Genomic DNA, 23,649 nt, shown 5'->3' on the forward strand with positions numbered 1-23,649 from the left:
CTAGCATTCTTTCTACACTTATGCAAGGTATGTACTGTGGAAAAACGTGCCAGAAATGTTTATTTTTGTAATTTTCAATAAAGCTTTGGAAAAAAAAAAATACAGTTGTTGGAGCAACCAGCAGGGTCCGCTCATTTACAGCAGCAGAAGTGATGACGAAAAAAAAGAAAGAAAAAGAAAAAGAAGTGATGACGAGCGGCGAGGGAGGAGTAGAAGATCTCTGAAATGGAGGGAAAAACATTTGCAGGCGAGAGGAGGCGTCTCCTTAAAGACGCAATCAGTCTATCTGTTAAATAGATAAAAGCCTATTGTCTCATTAATTGTTGATGAGATAATGCCACAGAGAAATCACACTACCTGCTGGCTGCGTTGCAACATGGGCTAGTTGTTAATGCCTGGCACCAAACGCTTTAATCAGATAAAGCGACTTTAATTAATTAAAGCCTGCATTGTTGTGTTTGTATGAGCCATGTGGTGGAGGTAGGCGGACACTCACCCAGCGGAGTACAGGTTCAGTCCTAGGGACCATAGACATATTATTATGTCTATGCATGGACGAAATTTTGATTTCAGGGACACAAGTAGGGGTGGATTCGGGTAATGTGGGACACTTTAAGTTTTAATTTCCTGCTTAAAGTAAATATAGTCATCAAAACATTTACTATCGGTCTACCATGGGTGTCATGTGACTGAAATTACATGAAATATTTTTTAATTTAGAAAAATATAACAAAGTCAAAATTGCAAAAAGTGTCCCACATAACCCGAATTTACCTTTCTTTAATAAAACTCAAACTATTTCAGTTCACTGTGTTTTCTAGTAGTTCTTCTAGTTTTCTATTGTTAGCCTACTTTTAGGTTTATTGTTTATTCTTTCAACCTTCCTGTGAGCCTCCAGCCTCTCCTCCTGTAGCTCTACTATCCGTCACCTGACAAAAATATATTGATGCATGACATGAACAGTGTGACAATTTGCGGTGTAACCATCATTGATGATACGGTTATCAAGGAAAAAACTTAGAATTATCATGAGTAAGGATGTATAAAATCACATTTGCAATCTGAGTTTTTATTGTATTTTTCCCAAAATCTTCTATTGTTGTTTTTTTTTTTAACAGTTGCTGCCTTTCAACACACATGAAAGTAATGAATAAAAATAATCAAAAGTGTATCTCTTTGCCATTAAATATACGTTGTTGTTTTAAAAAAAATCTCATCGCATTGTTGAGGTTCTACAGTTGTTATAATAATAATAATACATTTTGGCTGGTCCTAGTGCCTGGCGCTTCTCTTTTGGACGGTAAAAACTGCAGGGGACAAAAAAACGGCCTTTTGAAAAAGTGCAGGAGACATGTCCCCTGTGTCCCCCACCAAAAAAATTACGTCCATTTGTCCATGATAGTAACAGCTAATGTCGGACTGAGAGACAGTAGCCGAGCACTCACGTTAGCTGTTAGCTATCAACACAAGCAGCAGCAGCTAATGTTCTCTCAGTAGCAGGAGTATGGGGAACAGTAGTAATGGTTAGTAGCAAAGGTAGACTTTGACAGGAATGACAATGGTTATTAGAATAACACTAGTACACCTGATCAGACGCAGAGTACTCAATGTATCCGCTCCTCGCTACAATCCATGCGTCCTGCAATTATCTACATCCGTTTCAATGCGCATGCGCACCCGGCGGTTCGCGGTTGCGCCAACTGGTCGAGGATGTTGCTAGCAGCCACTGTAGATGCACAGCCTTTTTCACAACAATAACATCAACCAAATTTGCATCTCCACATACCTGATTTAAGGATTATACATCCCGAACGCTATCGGAACCCGTACATTGGACCGTGTCCCGCCGGATCTCCTCCTTTTCTTTTTGGCTACATGTTGTGTTGACAATGGGAGCGGAGCGGTTTGCACATTTACAAGGCTCCTTTTTGCAGGAGCAGAAACAAGAATCATGGCTGGCCAGCTAGGCCGCAGAGGGATTTTCTAGCTAACAGCAACAATCTGTTGATATGAAATTTTGTATGTATGCTTTGCATAGCTCATAAAAGGTGGTGCTTAGAAGCCAGTGTTGCTTTTACGCGATTATCGTTGATTTTTGTTGTCTTATTTGGGCCCACAACAAGCTGGTGAGACCGCTAGCTTCACAACCTTGACTAGTAACATCTAGTTAGCTCCTTTAGCCAGCTAACGACAGCTAGCATCGCTTGGCTAGCCATCCGCTGGTCAAAACCGATCGGGAAAATACATTTAGTGCTGGATTAACTCTCATCACTGTGTGCTCGGGAAGTATTTGTATCGCAAATTCCTTTTGCAACGCCTGCACCTGGATGAATGTGGGACAAAATGGAGACCCCGACGATTGTGTACGATCTGGATACCTCTGGGGGCTTAATGGAGGTGAGGACGCTCTGTTGAAGGCCTTATGAAGCGAAATATCCCCTTTATTGTTAATCTGTTCATGTCTTTAACAACATATCACTTTAAGTTATCATCAGGCAACCATGGCCTTCTGTCCAGTAAGCTATTTCTCGGTTAGCTTACTTGATTGTTTGGGTTCACAATGGAGGCCACAGTAAAACGAAGCCGAGCATAGAAAGGCACAGTGGCACAAAGCTGCATGTCTTGCAACTCTTTGCACAAATAATCAGCCGGGCAGCCTTAACCCTATAATACTAAAGAGCTGCACAACTTTTACAGCAAATCCAAACACTGCTCGCGCCCCCGAAGTCGGAGGAGGTGGAGAAGAGGAGTCGGAAGTTGGTTCGAGACGTCCGGAGGAGCGGCAGGGCCACCAACCACGACACCTGCGACAGCTGCCGGGAGGGAGGCGACCTGCTCTGCTGCGACCACTGTCCTGCAGCCTTCCACCTCCAGTGTTGGTGAGTTACAAAGAGACACGCTATGCGCGGATGAATGCATGCTGAATGTGGAGCTAAGGGACTGCCACTCTGGCTCTGCGTTAGCTGCACGGACAGGCTCCTGCTCACTGCTTACTTCAGTGGGTTCAGTTGTAAGGACATTCTTTATTATTTTTTCATTTTTTATTCATAATACCAATTTACAATATATACAGTATTTGCCAGGGGCGTACAGAAAGAAACACACACAAAATTAGACAAACATCAATTCCAAAACAGAGATCCAAAATAAACACAGGGTAAGAAACGGAGACAAAACAAACAAATAAATAAAAAACCTGATGTATGATTCATCAATCAATAAAATGTTTGTCCAAAACAAAGTCAGTTTTAGTTGTAAGGACATTAAGTTTTGCTGTTGTTGGTGCTGCAGAGTCATGACCATGTGACGTTTCACTGGTAATATGTGAATGGAAATCTGCCCCAGAAGAGATGTTATCAGCCGTTATTATACAGCACATATCCGCTGTTATTTCAGTGATATCTCTGATAACTGCACCCATCGGTAGTTCCCCCAGTTCTTTCATATAGTCTCCCACTCAGCTGGACCGATGAGGGCGGTAGCGAGCCTTGTTTAGCCCTTTGTAAAGTTGGATAGTCCCTTACTGTGTTGCCCAGGTTATTACTTCTATGCCGAATCTATCAGCACATATATGGGAATCAAATGTCTGTTAAACCTAGAGGTCAGTTTACAGGCACTCATTGAAATACTTGGAAATGTAAAATTTGAGTTACCGGTACTATTATTATTATCATTATTTTATTATGCTGATTGGCTGGTTCTACGACCTCACTGAGAGTCATGGGGACCCCATTTGGATGTCCGCTGAAGTTACCAAATATGGTTCTTTGCCCATGAAGGTTTATAATGTAGGCTTTGGATTTGAATACCACCGCTAGTTTCCTCTATGTGGAGGGTTTCCCACCGTTACATTTCCTCTGTCTCTCTGTGCCTTTTATATGAGCTGTATCGTAACATATTGTTGATCGCGTAGTTGCAAAATGTATCTTTATCGTAAGTGAATAGGTGTGTTAGGTGACGCACACGGACTAAAAGAGAGAAGTGCTCCGTGTGTGTGTGTGGCTCCAGCCGGCTGCAGTCGGTCCTCCGCTCCTGTGGCTGCAGCCAGCAGAGCCGCTGCTCACACAAATGGAGTCGAGGCTGCCTCTGTTTACAATATGGCGACCTCCCTGCTCTTTTTTTTCCTCTTCCACCGCCATCTTACCAACCTTTAAAATGTAGCTTTGGGAACGGGGGTTCATAAATACCACGGACGGAGGGTTTTTTGTCTTTTTCTGACACGGTGTAGCGTCATAACAGGGGCTGATAACAACATTTTGCCGGTTCCGCTGTGACCCGTTAACCTGCATGTCGTCACCCTGATAAAATAATCGCCTAACTCGTTTTTTCAAGTTTTGCAGGAATCACTCAAAACTTCACCAAAAGTGTAACATATGACATTAATTGATCATTTCACTCAAAACGGATGTAACAAAGGATGGCTATTGGCATAGTAATAACACTGAGTGTAAATGATGTAACTTAAGAGAAATGATTTAGGCAATGTTTTGAACATGCCTTTGTGACTTAAGCAAGATATGGTAACACTTTATTTTGAAGGTGTCTACATAAGAGTCACACAAGCCTGTCAGAAACATGACATGACAAGTATCATGAGCATTCATGTTACTTCAAAGTGTCATTATTAATGTTCATGACACATCCCATGTCATGTTTATGACACGCTCATGTCACTCTTATTTAGACACCTTCAAAATAAAGTGTTACCATATCTTGCTTAAGTCACAAAGGCATGTTCAAAAAATTGCCTAAGTCACATTTTATTTTGACTTAGGCATAATAAATCTGCTTAAGTCACACAATTGATATAGACCATTATCATAAAGGGGTAAAATCACATGATCTGATCAACTGAGGCTGTAGGTGATTCTACCATAAGTGGCCGGTGTCATGAGGAGATGATTTAGGAAAAAAAAACAATTTTGACAAAAAAACGACTTAGGCGATTATAACAGTGTGACAATGTTATTCTGCCTTGGCGTTTGGAAGAGTTGTCTTCAGACTGTCACCTCCAAACAAAACATTTATTCATATATGGTCAGGCCTGTGAATGGCTTCATCTTCACAAGCTATAACTAGTGATGGCCAGATGAAGCCCCATTACATTACAAGCCCTGAAGCTTTTCATCCAATTGGTTTAAAAAAAGGTTAATTTCTCAAGGCTTCATGTGCTCAAAAACCCCCTGCTGGTCAAAACCTTTATTGTCATTTCAACTATTTGTGATGGTCTCCTGGCTGTCTGCAACAGTGTCAGCATGGGAATAATCACTGCCAAGAACAATTTAATTTGATTTAATGTGGTTCATTAATTAATTAATTTAATCTTTAATATTTAATTTATGGGTAATGGTAAATGTCTATTAACGTAAAAAAAAAAAACAACAACAACGCTTCAGTGTGATTTCAATCAATGTTTGAATAAATCCAATAGGACATGAGATGTTTATTTTAAAATAGTTGGAGTGTTTTCTAACTATCTCCTATCACTCAATATTGGGAAGTATTCTAGTATGGTTATTGTTTGATACTTTTTGCTAATGGTTTGGAAATTGGAGGCTGTAGATATAAGTATAGTATAGTTATACTTCAGTTCCTTTACTACAGGGTATTGATCCAATATTACTGTTTGTTTGATTAACAAGCTGTATCAAAGATTTCTTCTCTAACCCTGTAAAACAAAATGTAACAAATAAACACTACTGAATAGTTATTTATTCCTGAATAAATATATAATAATGAAGAATTTAGCTTTTGAGTCAATATCGGCCAGTATTGGTGTCTTTTATTTTAAATCATGACGCTGTCTTGTTCGACTTATTGTTCTGTTAACCATGACAGGATTTTTAAAAATCCCAGTTGGAATGAGCATCTTTCCTCTGCCAAAGAGCTTGTGTTTTTGGTTTGTCTTGTTCAGCCACAGGAGAATGGAAAATAACTGGCCCTATTTTCATGAAACTTGATGCAAGGGAGGTCTGTACTCTGTAATTGTGGAGCATAATATCATGTCTTCATAGATGGATGTTGAATTATTTTTATGAATTTGCCTGCATTGATTATGAGCCTTGTTACAAGTTATTCTCTTTTATCTTCTAACCCCAGCAACCCGCCTCTAAGTGAAGAAATGCTTCCCCCAGGGGAATGGATGTGTCACCGCTGCAATGTTCGAAAAAAGGTGAGTGAGTTTGTCTTTTCTATTACAACCCTGATCAAAAAAGTTGGGACACTGTGTAAAACATGAACAGAATGCATCAAATTAAAAAAAAAAAGTGTATATTTAAAAAAAAAAAATTTCAGTTTGCACATTAATTAAACTGTTTTTGTACAGGTTTTATTTGAATTTATGTCTTGACTCCGTTTTATCTTCATTTTAGAAGGGCAGTGGTGTAGTGGTAGTTGATGAGGGGAGTGAACTACTACATAGATGGGTAGGTTACCGTGAAGCAAGTGGGTATACTCTCTTTTATATTCCAATGTTTTTTTTGGTTGATAGGTGGGTGTACTCTTAAATACCAAAAAAAGAGGTTGGAATACCCTGAATACCTGCATATACCCTCCACTACACCACTGAATAAGGGTTGTACAAACCCAATTCTTCATCAATACTGTCATGTCGCTGTCAAAAAGTATAGAGATGTATGGGCATGTACCTATAATATCTGTCTTTTGGTGTTTCTTTGCTGCCACTAGAAGCGAGAGCAGAAGTCAGAACAGACCAACGGTCTACCAGAGAAGTCCTCATCCAAGCTCTCTGTGTCCCCGGCTGGGGAGTTGGAGCTCAATGCCGGCCCTCTGCGACTCGACGGCCTTCCTCCCGGGGCAGGAGCAGCCGGGCCCGGTCTACGAGTGGCCCAGGTACGCCTCTTGGACCGCAGGACCAGCAGCAGCCGGCCTGGAACTCCCACCTCCAACACATCATCAACTCCGACCCCATCAGAGGAGCAGAACGACGGGGACGAGGAGGCAGCAGAGCCCGAGGATGAGGCTCAGGGCTCAGAGCTTGAGGGTACTATGCTATCTGCTCCACCTCCTCGCCTCCTCAAGAGGCCCTTTCAGTTGCTGATAGCAGCCGCCATGGAGAGAAACCCTACACAGTTCCAGCTGCCCAGTGAGCTCACCTGCACCACTGCACTACCAGGTCAGTCAGTCAGGCATACCGAGTACCTTCACTGTGAAATTATACTGTTTTAATTTCAACTAGTATTCAGATCAGAACGTGAAAAAAAACAACCTTATATACAGTACAGGCCAAAAGTTTGGACACACCTTCTCATTCAATGTTTTTCCCCTTATTTTCATGACTATTTACATTGTAAATTCATCAAAACTAGTAATGAACACATGTGGAATTATGTACTTAACAAAAAAGTGTGAAATAACTGAAAACATGTCTTATTTTCTAGTAAGCAAAGGGTGGCTAAGGAATCTAAAATACAAGACAAGGCTAAGGAATCTAAAATACAAGACATGTTTTCAGTTATTTCACACTTTTTTTGTTAAGTACATAATTCCATATGTGTTTATTCATAGTTTTGATGCCTTCAGTGAGAATCTACAATGTAAATAGTCATGAAAATAAAGAAAAACGCATTGAATGAGATGGGTGTGTCCAAACTTTTGGCCTGTACTGTATGTCAGGGTAAAGGGACAATGACTCTTTATGATATAGGCCTGCCAGGATCCATGGTGTTTATTGGTGTATTTCTATACAGGATTACAAACCACATTCACATGACATCCTGAGCATTAACAAGCCCAGATATTCCAGCCCATCCATAGTTTGATATTTTATCATGGTGAATTCCCTTTTTGTTGATAGCCTAACAACAGGTGAAATAACTGATATCTGAGTTGGACTGCTTCCTGTGCCCCTTTTTGGATTTCTAGGCAGCAGTAAAAGGAGGAGAAAAGAGGAGCTTCTCGGGAAGCCATTCAGAAGGCCACAGCATGAACTGGATCCCAATGGTCTCGTACCTTTACCAGTCAAAGTCTGTTTTTCATGCAACAGGTTAGTGCAGTATGTGAAGCAGTGTTTCCCAACCTTTTTTGAGCCACGGCACATATTTTACGTGAGAAAAATCACATGGCATACCACCAAACAAAAATGTCACAAAAAGTATTTATAATGAAATATAATGAAAATCTTGTCTCAGTTTACTTATTCTGTGTGAAACCTGGGCCTGTTTAGTTGAACACAAAGCTGATATTCTTGCAGGATTTGAAGAAAGACAAACACGAAGATCTTAAACAGCTCTGAGTCTCTCTCTTTCCTTAGTCTTTATATTAGTCATGCTTGAAAATCCCAGCTCACAGAGTTAGGTTGCGGAGAAAGGGAGAAGAGCTGAAACTGCTTTGTTTCCCAGAATAGGGAACTCCTTGACAGAAGTCAGCCAAAAACTGTCAAAGGTAGATCAGCAAAGTCATGTCTCTTCCAACTGCAGTTGAGCTATGTGGGTTCCTAACCAAGGCAAGGCAATCAATAGAAAGTGAAGGGAAAGAGCGTCTGCTTCTGCTCAAGACTTTGCAGATGTTGTTTACCTACTCACACAGTGCAGCACTTGATAGCATGCTAACGTTAGCCGGTGACCGATAGCGTGCTAGCGTTAGCGGACTAGCAAGACCAAGACCGACTTGGTGCCATTGAGAGAGACCAACTAAAACGTGTATCATTCATTTATTTGATCTGCAATGTGATTGATACAGGCTAGCGGGCTAACGCTAGCGGGCTAACGCTAGCGGGCTAGCACACCGGAAACCGGCTCTGGTCGAAAAAACCTTATTAGAGTTCCAATCAGGTGAAATTGGATAATCTTCCACGGCACACCTGATGATTTCTCACGGCACACTTGTGTGCCGTGGAACAGTGGTTGGGAATCAGTTTTCTAAAGTATGTACACACACACACCTGGAGTGTTTTATGTCTTGTACTGATTTCCTTTTTCCCCCTTTCTTATTTTCTCTCAAAGGAGTTGCAGGTTGGCCCCACTGATCCAGTGTGACTATTGTCCCCTTCTGTTCCACATGGACTGTCTGGATCCTCCACTCACGGCTTTACCTGCTGGCAAATGGATGTGTCCAAACCATGTTGAGCACCTAGTGGTAAGAGGCATTGGTTGGTCTAGAGCAGGCATGTCCAAACTATTCCACAAAGGGCCGTGTGGCTGCAGGTTTTCGTTCCAACCAAGCAGCAGCACACCAGACTTGACCCACTTAATCAACTGATCTCAGTCTTCAGACAGTTGATTGGTCAAACTGTGTGCCTTTGCTTGGTTGAAACGAAAACCTGCAGCCATACGGCCCTTTGTGAAATAGTTTGGACATGCCTGGTCTAGAGCTTAACTAACTATTTTTCCTTGATATGTTTCCTTTCTTTATTGGCCTCGGCAAGGATGGTGCGATAGAATGATTCATTTTCCATTTCTAATGTTTGTCTGATGTCCAGTTGAATAAGAGGAGCCTGAGCCTATCGAGTCGCTGTCAGCTCTTCGACCATTTCCAGGACAGGATGTCTCAGCACGCTGTCAAGTTGGACTTCCTGCGTAGAGTCCATCGGCAGAATGCCCCCAACCGACGCACAGCCCACCAGCTCAATAAGAAGACCATCAAGGTAGAGTGACGATGGCCTGATGGAAGCAGACTGTTTCTCCATCGCTGGGCTTTGGAAGCCTTGGAGGGGCTATCCTAAATACTTTTTATGTATTTAGCTCTGAATTAATAAGACAAGGCAGTTATGCAGGTGGCGATTGGAGAAGTCGATTAGTGCAATTACTGATAATTATTTTCTTTTTTTAATCCTGTGCACTCGTGCTTTGGTTTCCTTTTGCTAAATACTCAGTATTGAGCAAAATTCTATCACAGAACCTAAAATGAAATTTGTGCACGATTTGACTCAGATAGAAGTCTGTCATGTGATACCCAAACAACATCAATATGTGAGATAGCCTGTTTGTTTGGTGACTATGATATATGTTAGGAAATGTTAAGGTAAAGAAGTTATTTCTGACAATTACTGTTTGAATTCAGGTACCAGATGCCATCAAGTCCCAGTACCAGAATCCTCCCCTGATGCTTCTTCCTGCAGGGGTGCGCCAGTTGGAGCTGGTTTGTAGCGGTGTGCCTGACCATCAAACCTCAAAGCACCTCACCACAGAGGCTGAGCAGCAGGAGGTAGGCACACAGCATGACACAGTTTGCAGATGCAATTCTGAATCAGTCTAATGAGAACCACCTATGTTTAGATTTTGTCAACTGTGTTGGTGAATCACTGATAGTTATGTCTGACCCTAAATGTTATAACTGCTGTGGATTGTGGGCAGGTATGTGGAATCATTGACTTAAAAACAGCCATTTAATGAATGTATGTGGATTAAGATAGCAGCTCCTCTCTAAGTTGTGAAATAAAGCGAATTACCACATGATTTATTGAAGTTTTAGACAGTGCTCCAACCTTTTTGGAGTTGGGGTTGAAGATAAGCCTTCTGTATGTTTTGGTCAGGATTATTTAACCCATTGAAGCCTGGAAAGCGGATACGTCGTTTTGTAGTATTTGTATAAGCTCTCAAATACTTTTTGAATTTCATTTCTATTTGCTACAGAGGCTGAAAAATCTATTATTTAGTAGAAGCGTTGACACTTCTGTTGAATTTCCAGAAAAACTTCAGGTTTTAGGGGCTTATTTTAATATCGCCCAGAGGTTTTACAGGCAGTTTTAGGCGTCAATGGGTTAATACTTGCCAATTTCCACAATAAAGTATGAACAATCAAAGGCAATATGAGCAGACAGTAAAATACTCAAACCTAAATGTGTAAACATACATAAATTCTGTAAACTTTATTTTTCATTTCTTTGTTTCTGTATTGCTTCTTTTGTGGTAAAACATGGATGTGCTTTGTTGAACAGTGGCTGCAGGACGTCATCTCCCTCCAGTGCAGCATCATGAGACATTTATCCATCAAGCAGAAGTCTTCATCCACCCTGTCATCAGTAACATCGGCAGGAGAGTGGATTTCTGAGCAGAAATCCAGTAATAAGTCATGTGTGACATCAGGTGACATAAAACCTCAGGCTTCTTTAGGAAGGACTTCTTCTCCTGGCCCATGCTCCAAACCCTGCAGTAAACCTGATGACCTCCAGGGGGCCTCACCTTCTAGGGACACTGTTGCAGAGCCGGGTGTTTGTAAATGCAACACGTCACTTTGTCAGAACTGTAGGAAACCAAACGGACCTTTAGCAGAGGAGTGTCAGCCTCCTAAAACCAACGGACCTGTAGACTGTAACAGTGCCTCAGACTTGTGCAGGCAGGCAGAGCTGCAGCACAGACTGAAGCCCAGTACAACCCCAGACTCAGCTACTGCCTCTGGGCTGGTGAACCACATAAGAGCAGAAACGGTTAAAAAGGAGCCTGAAAGCACCACAGAGACCTGCGCTCTAAAAAAGTGCCCCACTGCCCTGACGATATGGCCCCACAGTGGCCAGCAGAACCACAGGAGCCAGACAGAGCTCCAGGAGGTGTGTATGAGCAGCGATGAAAAACCCAGCTACTCCATCACCAGCAGCGCCCTCTCAGACACACCACCCAAAGGCAACCAGGAGCACGACCCGGCCAAGCTCGGGCCTTCATCACCTACTCCAGGTAAACATTCCTTTTTGTGCTCAATTTTTTATTGGTTTTTCCATTTAGTTTAAAACAAACAAACAAGTAGGTGTGGCAAGCATCAATTGGGCAATAATAGCAACAGCAAGAAGGTAAAATGGTAGTGTAGCATAACAAACAAACAAAACAAAAAAAATAATAGCAATATTACCAGCCAAACATATCAACAACATTCAGTATTATAATACCGTATTTCCTCAAATAGTAGCCGGGTCTTATATTAATAAAAAATCAGTTTGGGACCTGGCTAGTAATAGGGGCAGGCTATTATTTGAAGGAGGCTTTTCTTAAAAAAATAAAATCAGAGCAGCTCTGACCGGCACTTTGTAGAGTGTTTTACACAGCGTATTGTAGCCGGTTACCCGAAAATAAACAATGAGCAGCACGCTGAATGTTCATTTTAAGCAGGATTTAAAATGTCTAAACTACTAAAAAGCCCAGAAGAACGTGCGTAAACGGCTCGACTTTACAGAGAATGACTAGGACAGCAGGAGAAACAACCATATTTACCTACAGTACTAACTCGTGTGGCCAAACTTCAGAAAAATTCAGGTGTTGTGTTGAAATCTGTTACCCGTCAAATGATGTTTCCTGAATGGTGTTCTCCGTAGCATCACCTCCATCCACCTTAGAGTTAGAATTTAAGTTTAAGGTTAGGCCTTGTAGAGAATAATAATGAAAAATAGGTAGACACACACACACACACACACACACACACACACACTAAAGGTAAACATTCCTGAACTAATATATTGTTCGTCGTGGTTTCTAGAGTCATTTGAGGCTGTCTAGCGATTACAAAAAGAACCGTCAAACATCAAAGCAGCATTTTTTCACACTGTATCATCAAATGTTACGCTGCCCCCGTGTGGAAGGCACCAGTAATACAACTTTTTTTTCTTCCAGATATGATCTATTCAATTTTTTATGATTAAATGACACACAGTTGTCTGTATGTTGTACTATAACAAAACCAAAAACCACTTAATTTATGGTTGCAGTTCTTTTGTTAGTTTGTCCTGTAAATTGTTGCTATTTATTTTAAGTTCAATATTTTATTAACTACCTCAGACATTGTGATTTCCTTTATTTGTTAAAGAAAAATACTGCTGTGTTATTGTTTTTCAATATAATAAGATTCTAACATTGAAGGTGTATGCTGTGAGTTATAAAAAAATCGGTATCGGCCAAAATCTGAATCGGCAGGTCAGGCTTTTTAAAAATCGGTGATCGGCCAGAAAATTGCAATCGGTGCACCCCTAATTTAAATTATTTACTTTACAAAATGTTAAAAATAATCATGCAAATGACACACAAGTGACTTCTTTCATATGTCTATTTGATTTTCAACCATATTCTTCTACTGTAGAATATTTGAGGAACAAATTTGTCTTCAGCATTATTATTATATTTTCCTGGTGAACTGTCCCTTTAATACACTGGTTTAGTTTTAAATAGTTTATTCTACTAATGAATTGATTGTCTTTATTGATTGTCTTTATTTCGAACATGCAAGCAAAAAAACCAAAACAAGTTTAAATATTAATAGATGAATAAATAAAAAAATAAATAAAAAAGCAAAAAAAAATTTAAATAAAAAACAGACACTTTCTGCATGCTCGAAAGGGGGTAGGAGGAAGTAATAAAACTTATCTAGTCCTACCCCTTAACAGATCAATTTGACTTGGATAGTTAGTATTATGTTATTAGCATGTCAGTATGGTAAAAAGCTATATTAATGCATATAAATATATATATATATATATATATATATATATATATATATATATATATATATATATACACCATAACAATTTATATTACATTAGAAATACCTATACATGAATATTGTAAATTACTATGAATGAGCGAATGAAGTTGATTTTCAATCAAATGTCCATGAGCAATCCTCCAGATCAGTCTGAGTTCTTTGATCCCGGCATGTTTCTCCTCTCCAGACATAAAGGCTGCTTCTGGACTGCTGGGCTCACTGCTGCCCAGCACTCTGTCCTCCATCGCTAATCTGTCCAGCTGCATGAGAGATGGAAAGGATGAGGAAAGAGGTAAATGTGCTCACTCAGTAGTGATATCCGACAATATCGAACCGTTGTGCTATTATATAAATGGCATGTCTGAGGAAGTAATAGCATAACTACCTTCTGTTTCCTGTGTGTGTGTGTGTGTAGGGATCGAGCTGGACAAACTAGATGCAGAGATGATCAAGCTCCTAGCCTGGCAGAGGATCCAGCAGCTTTTCCCCCCCAAAGTGGCCAGCACTCCGCCTCCCTTGGCCACCAGTGCTGCCCCCAAAACCCCATCACCCTGCCCTGATGGTATGGCACTAACTCACCTCTCACATTGCTATTCAATTTGTTTTCAAATGCAATTTCTTCTTGACTACAGTGCAAGGAAGTAATTCTCAAATGTTTTACCCTGCGTACCACCTCAGAAAATATAAGGATCTCCAAATACCAATATTATGACTGATGATGAAATACAGAAGCTTAGACCTACACTATTCAGCCATGGATAGTTCACACAGGAGGCGGCACCTGAATTAGTACACACACACAAACATACACATACACACACACACAGGGCAAGTGAGAACATTAACTGTATTGCTTTCCCACACACATTTTTCTTTTTTTTAAGGCTAAATACAATAATTATAAAAGTTGGCAAGGATTGAAGACTTGCATATGCCTGAAAGAGTGTACATGTGTGAACATAGTCTTGTGTCTGGGTCAATCAACAATCAAGCTGATCTGGCTCAGCATCCACCTTGCTTCTGCATTTGGTGTTGAATGTGGGAAATGAATAGAAGCGTTCTTCACATCTCTGGGAAACACATGGCCCTGTCTGTGAGCGTGGAGTATTACGTTTGGGAACAGAGAACCAGTTCCAAAAGTCAGATTCCAAAGGAATCATTAAGAAATTCCAATTTTAAAGGGTCAATGAACTTGAGCACTGTGAAGCCATGATTGATTTCGCTGAGATGAAGGGTCACTAGGGTTGGATAGAGGTAACCGCACCTGGAATACGTTACTGGTACAGCAGTATTTTTTTTGGTACTTTACTCTCTCTAATAACAATAAAAACAAAAATTGGAGGCGGCCTGTGTCTCGGGAGAGGTGTACTTTTGACCTATTTCAGCTCACTGTTACATTGTATTACGTAGTATTGCAGCGAGCGTTGTCTGTGTTGAGTTTTGTGTAACAAAAGTTTAGACTTGCTCTTGCCCTAAATCACTGTGACTTGAACAAGCTGCAGGAGCGACGTAGTTAACACAACTTAGTAGCATAGTTGCTTTTCCTTTCATTCATTCTCATCAACATTCTGTGAAAAAAACGAACCCTTTCTCAAAAAGGATTATCGACACGGATCAGCCCCAACGGTTAGGCTGATCCAAAACTTGAGTTTTGTGATCCGTTGCACCCCCATCATGTACCGATTGATTTTACATGAACTATACATGTATATATTTATTCATGGGCATGTTTGCTCATATAGTCCTCATGTGTATTGAGGACTTGGAGAAGGCTTACGACAGTGTCCCTTTGGGGAGTCCTGGGGGGGTTCTGCAGGAATATGGGGTACCGGGCTCGTTGCTACGAGCAATCCAGTCCCTATATAACCAATGTGAGAGCTGTGTCTGTATACTCAGCACAAGTCAAACACGTTCCCAGGGGGTGTTGGCCTCCGCCAGGACTGTCGCTTGTCTCCGATTCTGTTCGTGGTATTCATGAACAGGTTCTCAAGGCTCAGCCGGGGGCAGGAAGGGCTCCGGTTTGGTGACCTTAGAATTGCATATCTGCTTTTTGCACATGATGTGGCTCTTTTGGTTTCATCAGACCGGCATCTTCAGCATGCATTGGGGCGGTTTGCAGTAGAGTGTAAAGCGGTAGGGATGAGAGTCAGCATTTCCAAGTCTGAGGCCATGGTTCTCTGCTGGAAACAGTGGACTGCCCCCTCTGGGTGGGGAGAGAGGTACTGCGTCATGCGAAGGAGTTCAAGTATCTCGCGGTCTTGTTCACGAGTGAAGGTAGAACGGAGCGTGAGATGGACAGGCAGTTTGGTCTAGCATCATGCATTTAGCTGATGACATAGCGTCATTTTGGTTCCTGGTCTGTTCTAAACAATTATGTTGATGGCCCTGAACCAAGATGGCAAAGACCAAAACACAGAAGTTGGGGCTTCAAAACCGAAGTCCAAAAACCAATAGATGACATCATGGTGACTACATGTACTATTTTTATAGTCTATAGGGTCACCTTGTAGACTGAACTCTCAAATTGCTTGTACCCTTAGTTTGTTCTGGCTGGTGAAATAAGTTATTGTTCTGTATGTTGAATGAACTCTTGGTGATTGTTTTTCTGGCCTAGGCCTATGTTCGTCACTGTGCCATTTCAGTTAGTTTCAGTGTCACACCAAGAGTACAGTGAATCAAAAAAGAATGAACAGATTATTATGAATTCATATTATTTCATAAAAGCAACCAATTTAAACAGTATATAATTTATCTACACTTTACATAAATGGTATAAAGTGATAAATGAAATAGAGTAAATGTTTTAAAACGTTTTTCTCTGTAAAATGTGAAATGTTTTTATCTTGGTCTTCAAATAATAGAAACCCAGATCCATCAAGAACCTGAGTCATAATAGTTAAATATGAAACGATACCCGGCCCAACTGGTTCTTCGCTGCATTGCTGTATCCAAAAGTCTGATGATGACTGTCTTTTATACGCAGACTTCAATATTTCTTCACAGGATAACTATTAAAATCTCCTGCTCACCAATAGTGAAATCCCTGGGCATTTTAGAGGTTTCTCACCCAGCTTTTCCTTTTGGCTGTCAAAGCATTGCATTGATTTTGTCCTCAACATCAAAAACATTAATGGAGATTCCCTGTAGTCCCAGTTTCAGTTCATTTAAATGAGAGAATATATCCAAAAAGAATGTCAGTTCATAGGGCCACAGAGAATCTTCAGAAACATTTCAAAAGGTTTTGTCCTGTAATTTATGCAATTCGAAAAAGCCTTGAGAGCACCTTCCCTCTTGATGACCGCCTTTCTTTAATATGAAGTTAAGTCCAAGTTAAGGGTTCCTTCAAATGAAATCAGTTGCACAAAACATCCTCAAGTCTTCTCCTGAAGGTCTCCTAAGTTATCTTCCTTATCTTGGTCTTATTGCTTGAGTTGTGTTACACTATTGCACAGAGGACCTTAACAACGAAAGTAACAAAAGAACATTAGGTACCACTTAACTGCCATTTGGCTGTGTGTATGTTATGTTGTTAAATGTGTATTCTGGTCAATGGCACCTTACATTAACATTACCTTTTTTAATGAGAAGCTGCTTCATTGTATGTTAGCTAGCGTAGATAATGTTACTAGCTACAGTGTTTAATATGTAGGCTTCAATAGTCCCAGCTGTTAAAATAGACAATAGATAAATAGTGGCCTTTGTTATGAAAGACTTCTGTAGCCTACAGAGATTTATTTCACTGTCAGCCATACAGTTGGTGGAACCTAATGGTTAACTTTACTAAAACCTTCTTCCTACCTGTTTGGTTGGAAGTTTTGTTTGGTCACTTTTTTATATATTTTTTATTTCTCGGATGGACTGCTTAACTTGACTTACTGAATTAATTTTGGTTGCAATTTTCTACCACATTTGTTGCTTAATGTTTGCTCTTTTTTTTTTTTTTTTTTACTATATTCTCTCTTTTATTGAATTATTCTAGAAGTGCAGTTTTTCCTCCTCCAACCAGTTTAGTTTAATTTTCTTCTCTTCTGCCATTTTAGTAACTTATCAGGCCAACTCTGACAACAGTAAACTAACAGTCTCCATGGAAACAAAAGATTTTTACTACTACAATTCTCTTAATAGTGCCGTAATTACCTTAACTTTTTTCTTGACTAAGGAAACCTGTTAAGAGTTTAGTTTTCCTGACACAGAATCTCTTAAGATTCTCTTAAGTATTTTTGCAATGGCCCCTTGGTCTCAGTGATTGACAGAAACCAAGGTCTGCTATATTCACAGCTTCACATAAACAAATAAATTGGACAAATCTGTGACATCAGTAATCTTGTGTAGTTGGTTGGAAATATAGTTACTACTGAATCAGTGTCTTTTTAATCTACTCTGCTATGGCCCCTCTTCTCCATGACACAGTATCAACCAAGTTGAACTGTTTGTCAGACATAATGTGTGTCATCTGTTTGGCAAATGGTAGACACAGTTGTTTGCCCATTGTGTGTGTCTTGCTGGCTTGGTTAGCCAAGGCTGCCGTGATACTAGGCTTCCCATGCTTTGGCTGCGTGGAACACAGGATTAAAGCATGGACTTTTTGTTTGTTTGTTACATTTTTCACCAGTTTGTCTTTTTGTCACAACATATCTCATTGTAAGGTGCCATTTAAGATGTAATTGTTTCATGCATTCATTGCTGAGAACATCAGCATTGCATCTGCTGCCATCTGCTGTTGGTATTTCCCTTGTGCTGCATTGGCTGCTAGCACCCATGCTTGGTTCAGTGCAGTTTACTTCACAGGGCTGTTAAAATATTCCTCTTACCGTCTCCATTTGAAGCCATTCTTTTTCCAATGTTTTGGAATAGGAATAACACTAACTTGACATCACTTTTTACAGCTCTTACTAAACATGCATGTGATCTCACAATTGAATTACTTTCATTCAGAATGTTGGTTTCAGTTCTAGGATTACTTGATTTTATTTTGAATACTTTTCACGGCATACCACTGAAGGGTGATCATCACTGGTGGAATAGTTTTAATTAATTTGTCTAACTCCTGATAGTATTCATTTTAAAGTTCCTACCTGAACCTCTTCTTCTAGGTCAGAAGAAGGTGCAGGCCCGAGCTGTCTTCTACCCTCTAACAGGAAAAGGAGGAGCTGTCAGCATGTGCTACAGGACGTTATATATAGGATCAGGTAAGACTCACTGTCACCGTGACTACAAACATTCACCAGCTTTAAGTTATGCCAAATGGATCGGCTAATAATAGGGGCAGGCTATTATTTGAAGGAGGCTTTTATTAAAAAAAGAAAATCAGAGCAGCTCTGACCGGCACTTTTTAGAGTGTTTTACACAGCGCATTGTAGCCAGTTACCCGGATGTCAGCCATATTGAAAGTACTCAGTTGTAAACAAACAATGAACAGCACGCTGAATGTTCATTTTAAGCAGGATTTAAAATGTCTAAACTACTAAAAAGCCCAGAAGAACGCGCGTAAACGGCTCGACTTTACAGAGAATGACTAGGACAGCGGGAGAAACAACCATATTTACCTACAGTACTAACTCGTGTGGCCAAACTTGAAAATACAGGTGTTGTGTTGAAATCTGTTACCCGTCAAATGATGTTTCCTGAATGGTGTTCTCCGTAGCATCACCTCCGCGGTTGGAGTTAGGATTTAAGTTTAAGGTTAGGCCTTGTAGAGAGAACTGTTTGGGGTTAAGGTAAACTTGGGCTCATGTTAACAACTTAAAGGAGGACTGGTTGGGGTCAGGGGTCAGGTTGGTGCAGGTTAAGGTAAGGGGGACACATATCGACGGGGGAACAGACTTTGACATAACACCGGTAAGACACCCGGCTTATAAAAGAGGCCGGCTTTTATTTACTAAAAATTGTTTTTACACCCGGCTACTAAATGAGGCCGCTCATTAATAGGGGCCCGGCTTTAAATTGAGGAAATATGGGTATATAAAACAACAGACTAATACTGGCAGTGATGTGTTTGATATATGACCTTTCTAATGTTTTCTTTTTTAAAGGTGCTGACATGGACGTGTGCCTTACAAACTATGGTCATTGTAACTTCATATCGGGGAAACATGCCTGTATTTTTTACGATGAGGTATGCACTTTGACACTTTGTACCCACTTCTGTCTATGATCACCTGCAAGTACTGTTGAACATGGTGTAACTGGTTGTGTGTATGTGTGTGTTTCTTGTTTTAGAATACCAAGCATTATGAGCTGCTCAACTACAGCGAGCACGGCACAACAGTGGACAACGTCCTGTACTCATGTGACTTCTCTGAGAAGGCGGTGCCGTCTCCACCAAGCGGCCTGGTGGCCAAAGTCCAAGGCATTATACGTTAGTACACTTCAGTTGGTCTTAAGTATAAGCATTGTATAAGAATCAGAATCAGAATCACTTTATTAGTCCCTTGAAGGGAGATTTGTTTTGCAGCAGGACACACAAGACAAGGTACACAACAATACAACACAAGGTACACAACGATAACGTAATAAGACCCAATAAATATCTAATAAAACACAGTTCAAAAAAACGCCATATGCATATATAAAATCACTGACACATGTTTGTTGCAAAGCTGATACCCCTAAATGGAGAGTTACTACCTAGTATAGGTAAAAAGTGCAATGTGCAGATGTGCAAGAAACAGACTTGTGAAGATGAGCAATTAGAGGGCTACTTTCTATTAGTTAAATAAATGGCAGTTGGTATAAATGAGACCTGGAGTCTTTTAGTCCTCCACCTAGGGGCCCTAAGACGACGGCCTGAGGGCAAGAGCTAAAATTCATTCCGAAGAGGGTGATCAGGACAATCCATAATGGCGTTAGCCTTCCTCAGGACCTGTCTGTTGTACAGAGACATAACACCTTCCTGCTGACTTCCTGAAATCCTTCCAGTCATGAAGTCATAAGTTTCTGTATTCCAGTCCAATCTGACACACTTTATCAGTTGCTGGGTGCTCCCTTTCCATTCAAATCCAGGGGGAACAATGGACACTGCTTAAATTGACAAGCATTTTTATTGGCATATTGGCACCAGATGTTACAAATCACAAAGGCTCTGAAAAGAGGCTGGGATTTGTAAGGTGCCAGCATGTTGGAATCAGAAAATCCAAATGTGGAGGAGGAAGTCTGGATGAGCAAGCAGCAACCACCAAAGCTGACTATGTTCAACCTAACAAACCTTTTCATTTAACCAGCCCCAGTGAAAATGGAAACTATATTCAAAATCACAGTCAAGGCCACATTAAACTAAAGCAGACTTTCTCCCGTTTACAGTTGTAAAATGAAGCTGGCTAATTGCATTGTTGTAATCATAGCTTAAGTTCAACAAGAAGGCTATTTAGCATACTAGCTAAAACTGAGTTTGAGTCTGTCACTGGCATATATTGTTCTCTATTGAGAATGGGAAAACTGTTGGTGCCTCTTTAAAGTTCACTATGACCTGACCTTAGTTACTTTATTGCACATCAAAGTTGAACTCCTAGACAATGTGTCACATCATGATAGAAATCATCTTAACTTTGGAATGAATTTAAGTGTGTTAGCTTCACTGTCATCAGTGCTGGAGTGAACAGACAGTGGCTGGGCACTAAGATAAGAACCTACAACCCAGATTGGGATGCAGTGTAAACCAAATAAAATCAGAATGTGTATGCAAGTGTAAATTTACAGGAAAAAAAAGTTTATCTGTTTCAAAATAAGATTTATTTTCATCGCACAGTTTTCAGTGAAATGCAGTACAGGCCAAAAGTTTGGACACACCTTCTCATTCAATGCGTTTCCTTTATTTTCATGACTATTGACATTGTAAATTTATCAAAACTATTAATGAACACATATGGAATTATGTACTTAACAAAAAAGTGTGAAATAACTGAAAACATGTCTTATATTCTAGTAAGCAAAGGGTGGCTACTTTGAGGAATCTAAAATACAAGACATGTTTTCAGTTATTTCACACTTTTTTTGTTAAGTACATAATTCCATATGTGTTCATTCATAGTTTTGATGCCTTCAGTGAGAATCTACAATGTAAATAGTCATGAAAATAAAGAAAAAGCATTGAATGAGAAGGTGTGTGTCCAAACTTTTGGCCTGTACTGTATGTCAAAGGGTTAGCAAACAATTGCATTCTATTTTACTTCTATTTTAGACAATATCCAAACTATTTTGGAATGAGGGTTGTCGTATCAAAAGCCAGTGAAGCCGAGCCGTTCCCATGCAGCGGGGACATCGGCACGAGAGTGCAAGATGCTCAGTTGTTCTCCTGTAATGATGGCGATCAGACCTGTGACTGTTTCCAAATGACCCCCTGTGTTCTCGGTGCAGGTCGCAGTAAGAAGCGCGAGGATGAGGAGGGCTCCAGCTCCGTGGTGGGTTTGTTGCCGGCTGGAGGAGTGATGAGCAGCCAACCTCAGGGCAGCTCTGAGCTGTCGTGCAGCTGCAAGGCGAGCAGCTCCAGCCTGATCGGAGGCAGCGGAGCAGGTTGGGAGGGCACGGCCTTGCTCCACCACGGCAGCTACATCAAACTGGGCTGCCTCCAGTTTGTCTTCAGCATCACAGAGTTCGCCAGTAAGCAGCCCAAAGAGGAGCAGTCCACCAGCCCTGCCGCCAGTTGCACTAGCACCAACAGCAATGTGGCCGGCAGCACTACCAGCACCACCTTCACACAACCACCACCCAGCACTGCCACAGTTCCAGTGAGCAGCCCCTCCAGCCAGGATGAGACCGACACTGAGACTGCCCCCCCCCACCAAGTGCCCGTACTGCGCTCCAACTCTGTTCCATAGTCTGCACAGGAAGTCCCACTCTATTCTTTTGTTTTGCACCTTCCAAGTCACAATGAAGGGAAAGCTGCACAGCTGGTTGGTCAACAGGGAAAAGTTTATTTTTCATTTTTAATGGTTTATATATTTGCATGAACTTGAAGTATTATTGACAATCTATTCTGTTTGTGAATGACTGACTATTAACCCTCTGTTCACTTCAGACCATTGGAACAGAGTGAAAATGAATTACCTACGCTCAATTTACTTTTGCCAGTATATTGGTCATGTATGGTGTAATATTATTTTGTCAGTCACTCCATTTAGCACAAACCTTTTATTTCAAAGTGTTAAATTCCATACATTCTATTTTCTTTTGCTGCTTTTGCACCATAGGTAGCTATGTATGAACACGTACATGCTTATACACTTTAATATGTATATATATATTGTAAATATGTATAATTCAGTGCCTCTCAATTGGAGAAACATTGGATTTCATGTAGATTTACCATTCTTGGTTTTTAACTGTACAGTTCATGGAATTTGTGATACTGTGTAGAGTACCAGAAGTTTTGTGATAAAACGTGTACTTAGTGTGTACTTTCCTCCGTAGTCCATCTGTAAATACCGTCTTGTTTTAGCACTCATTTTAACATCTTGTCCTGCTCTGTATATAAGCACTCTTTGTCTGTACCCGCTTGTCTGTTTAAACCTGTAAATACAGAAAGATTTTCTAAGAACAAACTCAATGGCTTCGTGTCCTGTGTTATTTCTCTGGCTTTTGTGGTTCCACTTTGAACTTCCCCATTCTGCCTTGAGATGCTGAAACTGATAAAGCATCTGTTTTTTGTTTTTTTTTTGTTTATGCATACAACATACAATGTACTGCAACTGCTTTGGTATGTTTGCTCATTTTATCTATTAGTGGGCAGCAGAGGACAAAGATTCAAATTAATAGAGCCTCTTCATGTCATGAAATCTTCATGACATAAAGTATGATAGACCTATTTATCATATTACAATATGTTGTTTTCTTTCACAACAGTTACATAAATACTTCATTAATCCTGAAGAAAATTCAAGCAGTTGACTGCACTCTTCTGCTTGACTGAATTTTTAACTGAATTTTCGCTCAGCTATTCTGCTTAACCCTTTATCGGGCGAATAACTATATTCAGTAACTTCGGTGGATATCAAAATGAGGTAATATTTCGAGAAAAAAGTTGCAAATTTACTAGATTCAAGTGGCAAATTTTCAAGAAAAAGGTTGCAGATTTAAGAGATTTAAAGTGGCAAATTGTGCGAAAAAAGTCGCAGATTTACGAGAAAAATGGTAAAAAAGCAACTTTTTCTCCCATATTCACTACTTTAAACCTCACAATTCTGCCACTTTAATCTTGTCAACTTTTTTCTCAAAATATTACCCCCCTCCCCC

At 40.4% G+C, this 23,649-nt stretch overlaps 1 protein-coding gene across 2 annotated transcripts; it reads left to right on the forward strand.

Annotated features, from left to right (window-relative positions):
• The first annotated feature begins 1,452 nt into the window (after window positions 1-1,452).
• phf12b (PHD finger protein 12b) lies at window positions 1,453-22,958 on the forward strand. Of its 2 annotated transcripts, XM_059331128.1 has the most exons (16): window positions 1,453-2,397; window positions 2,698-2,879; window positions 6,100-6,172; window positions 6,372-6,425; window positions 6,688-7,135; window positions 7,885-8,005; window positions 8,964-9,096; window positions 9,440-9,604; window positions 10,021-10,164; window positions 10,898-11,630; window positions 13,610-13,714; window positions 13,838-13,984; window positions 18,516-18,611; window positions 19,455-19,537; window positions 19,642-19,780; window positions 21,775-22,958. In XM_059331128.1, the coding sequence occupies exons 1-16, from the start codon at window positions 2,332-2,334 to the stop codon at window positions 22,233-22,235; spliced, it is 3,150 nt and encodes a 1,049-aa protein (XP_059187111.1). In that variant the 5' UTR covers window positions 1,453-2,331; the 3' UTR covers window positions 22,236-22,958. The 2 variants fall into 2 exon arrangements, with proteins under 2 accessions (XP_059187111.1, XP_059187112.1); XM_059331129.1 differs by lacking the exon at window positions 6,372-6,425 and having other exon boundaries at window positions 1,454-2,397.
• Window positions 22,959-23,649: the final 691 nt, after the last annotated feature.

This window comes from Centropristis striata, chromosome 4, assembly GCF_030273125.1.
Source record: "Centropristis striata isolate RG_2023a ecotype Rhode Island chromosome 4, C.striata_1.0, whole genome shotgun sequence".
Taxonomy (NCBI): Eukaryota; Metazoa; Chordata; class Actinopteri; order Perciformes; family Serranidae; genus Centropristis; species Centropristis striata.

Bases quoted from the DNA above. Each gene is read 5' to 3' on its own strand.
- phf12b (XM_059331128.1), top strand. From the start codon at position 2,332: ATGTGGGACAAAATGGAGACCCCGACGATTGTGTACGATCTGGATACC. The intron at 7,136-7,884 runs GTCAGTCAGTCA...TTGGATTTCTAG, and splicing joins CTGCACCACTGCACTACCAG to GCAGCAGTAAAAGGAGGAGA. The intron at 9,605-10,020 runs GTAGAGTGACGA...GTTTGAATTCAG, and splicing joins TCAATAAGAAGACCATCAAG to GTACCAGATGCCATCAAGTC.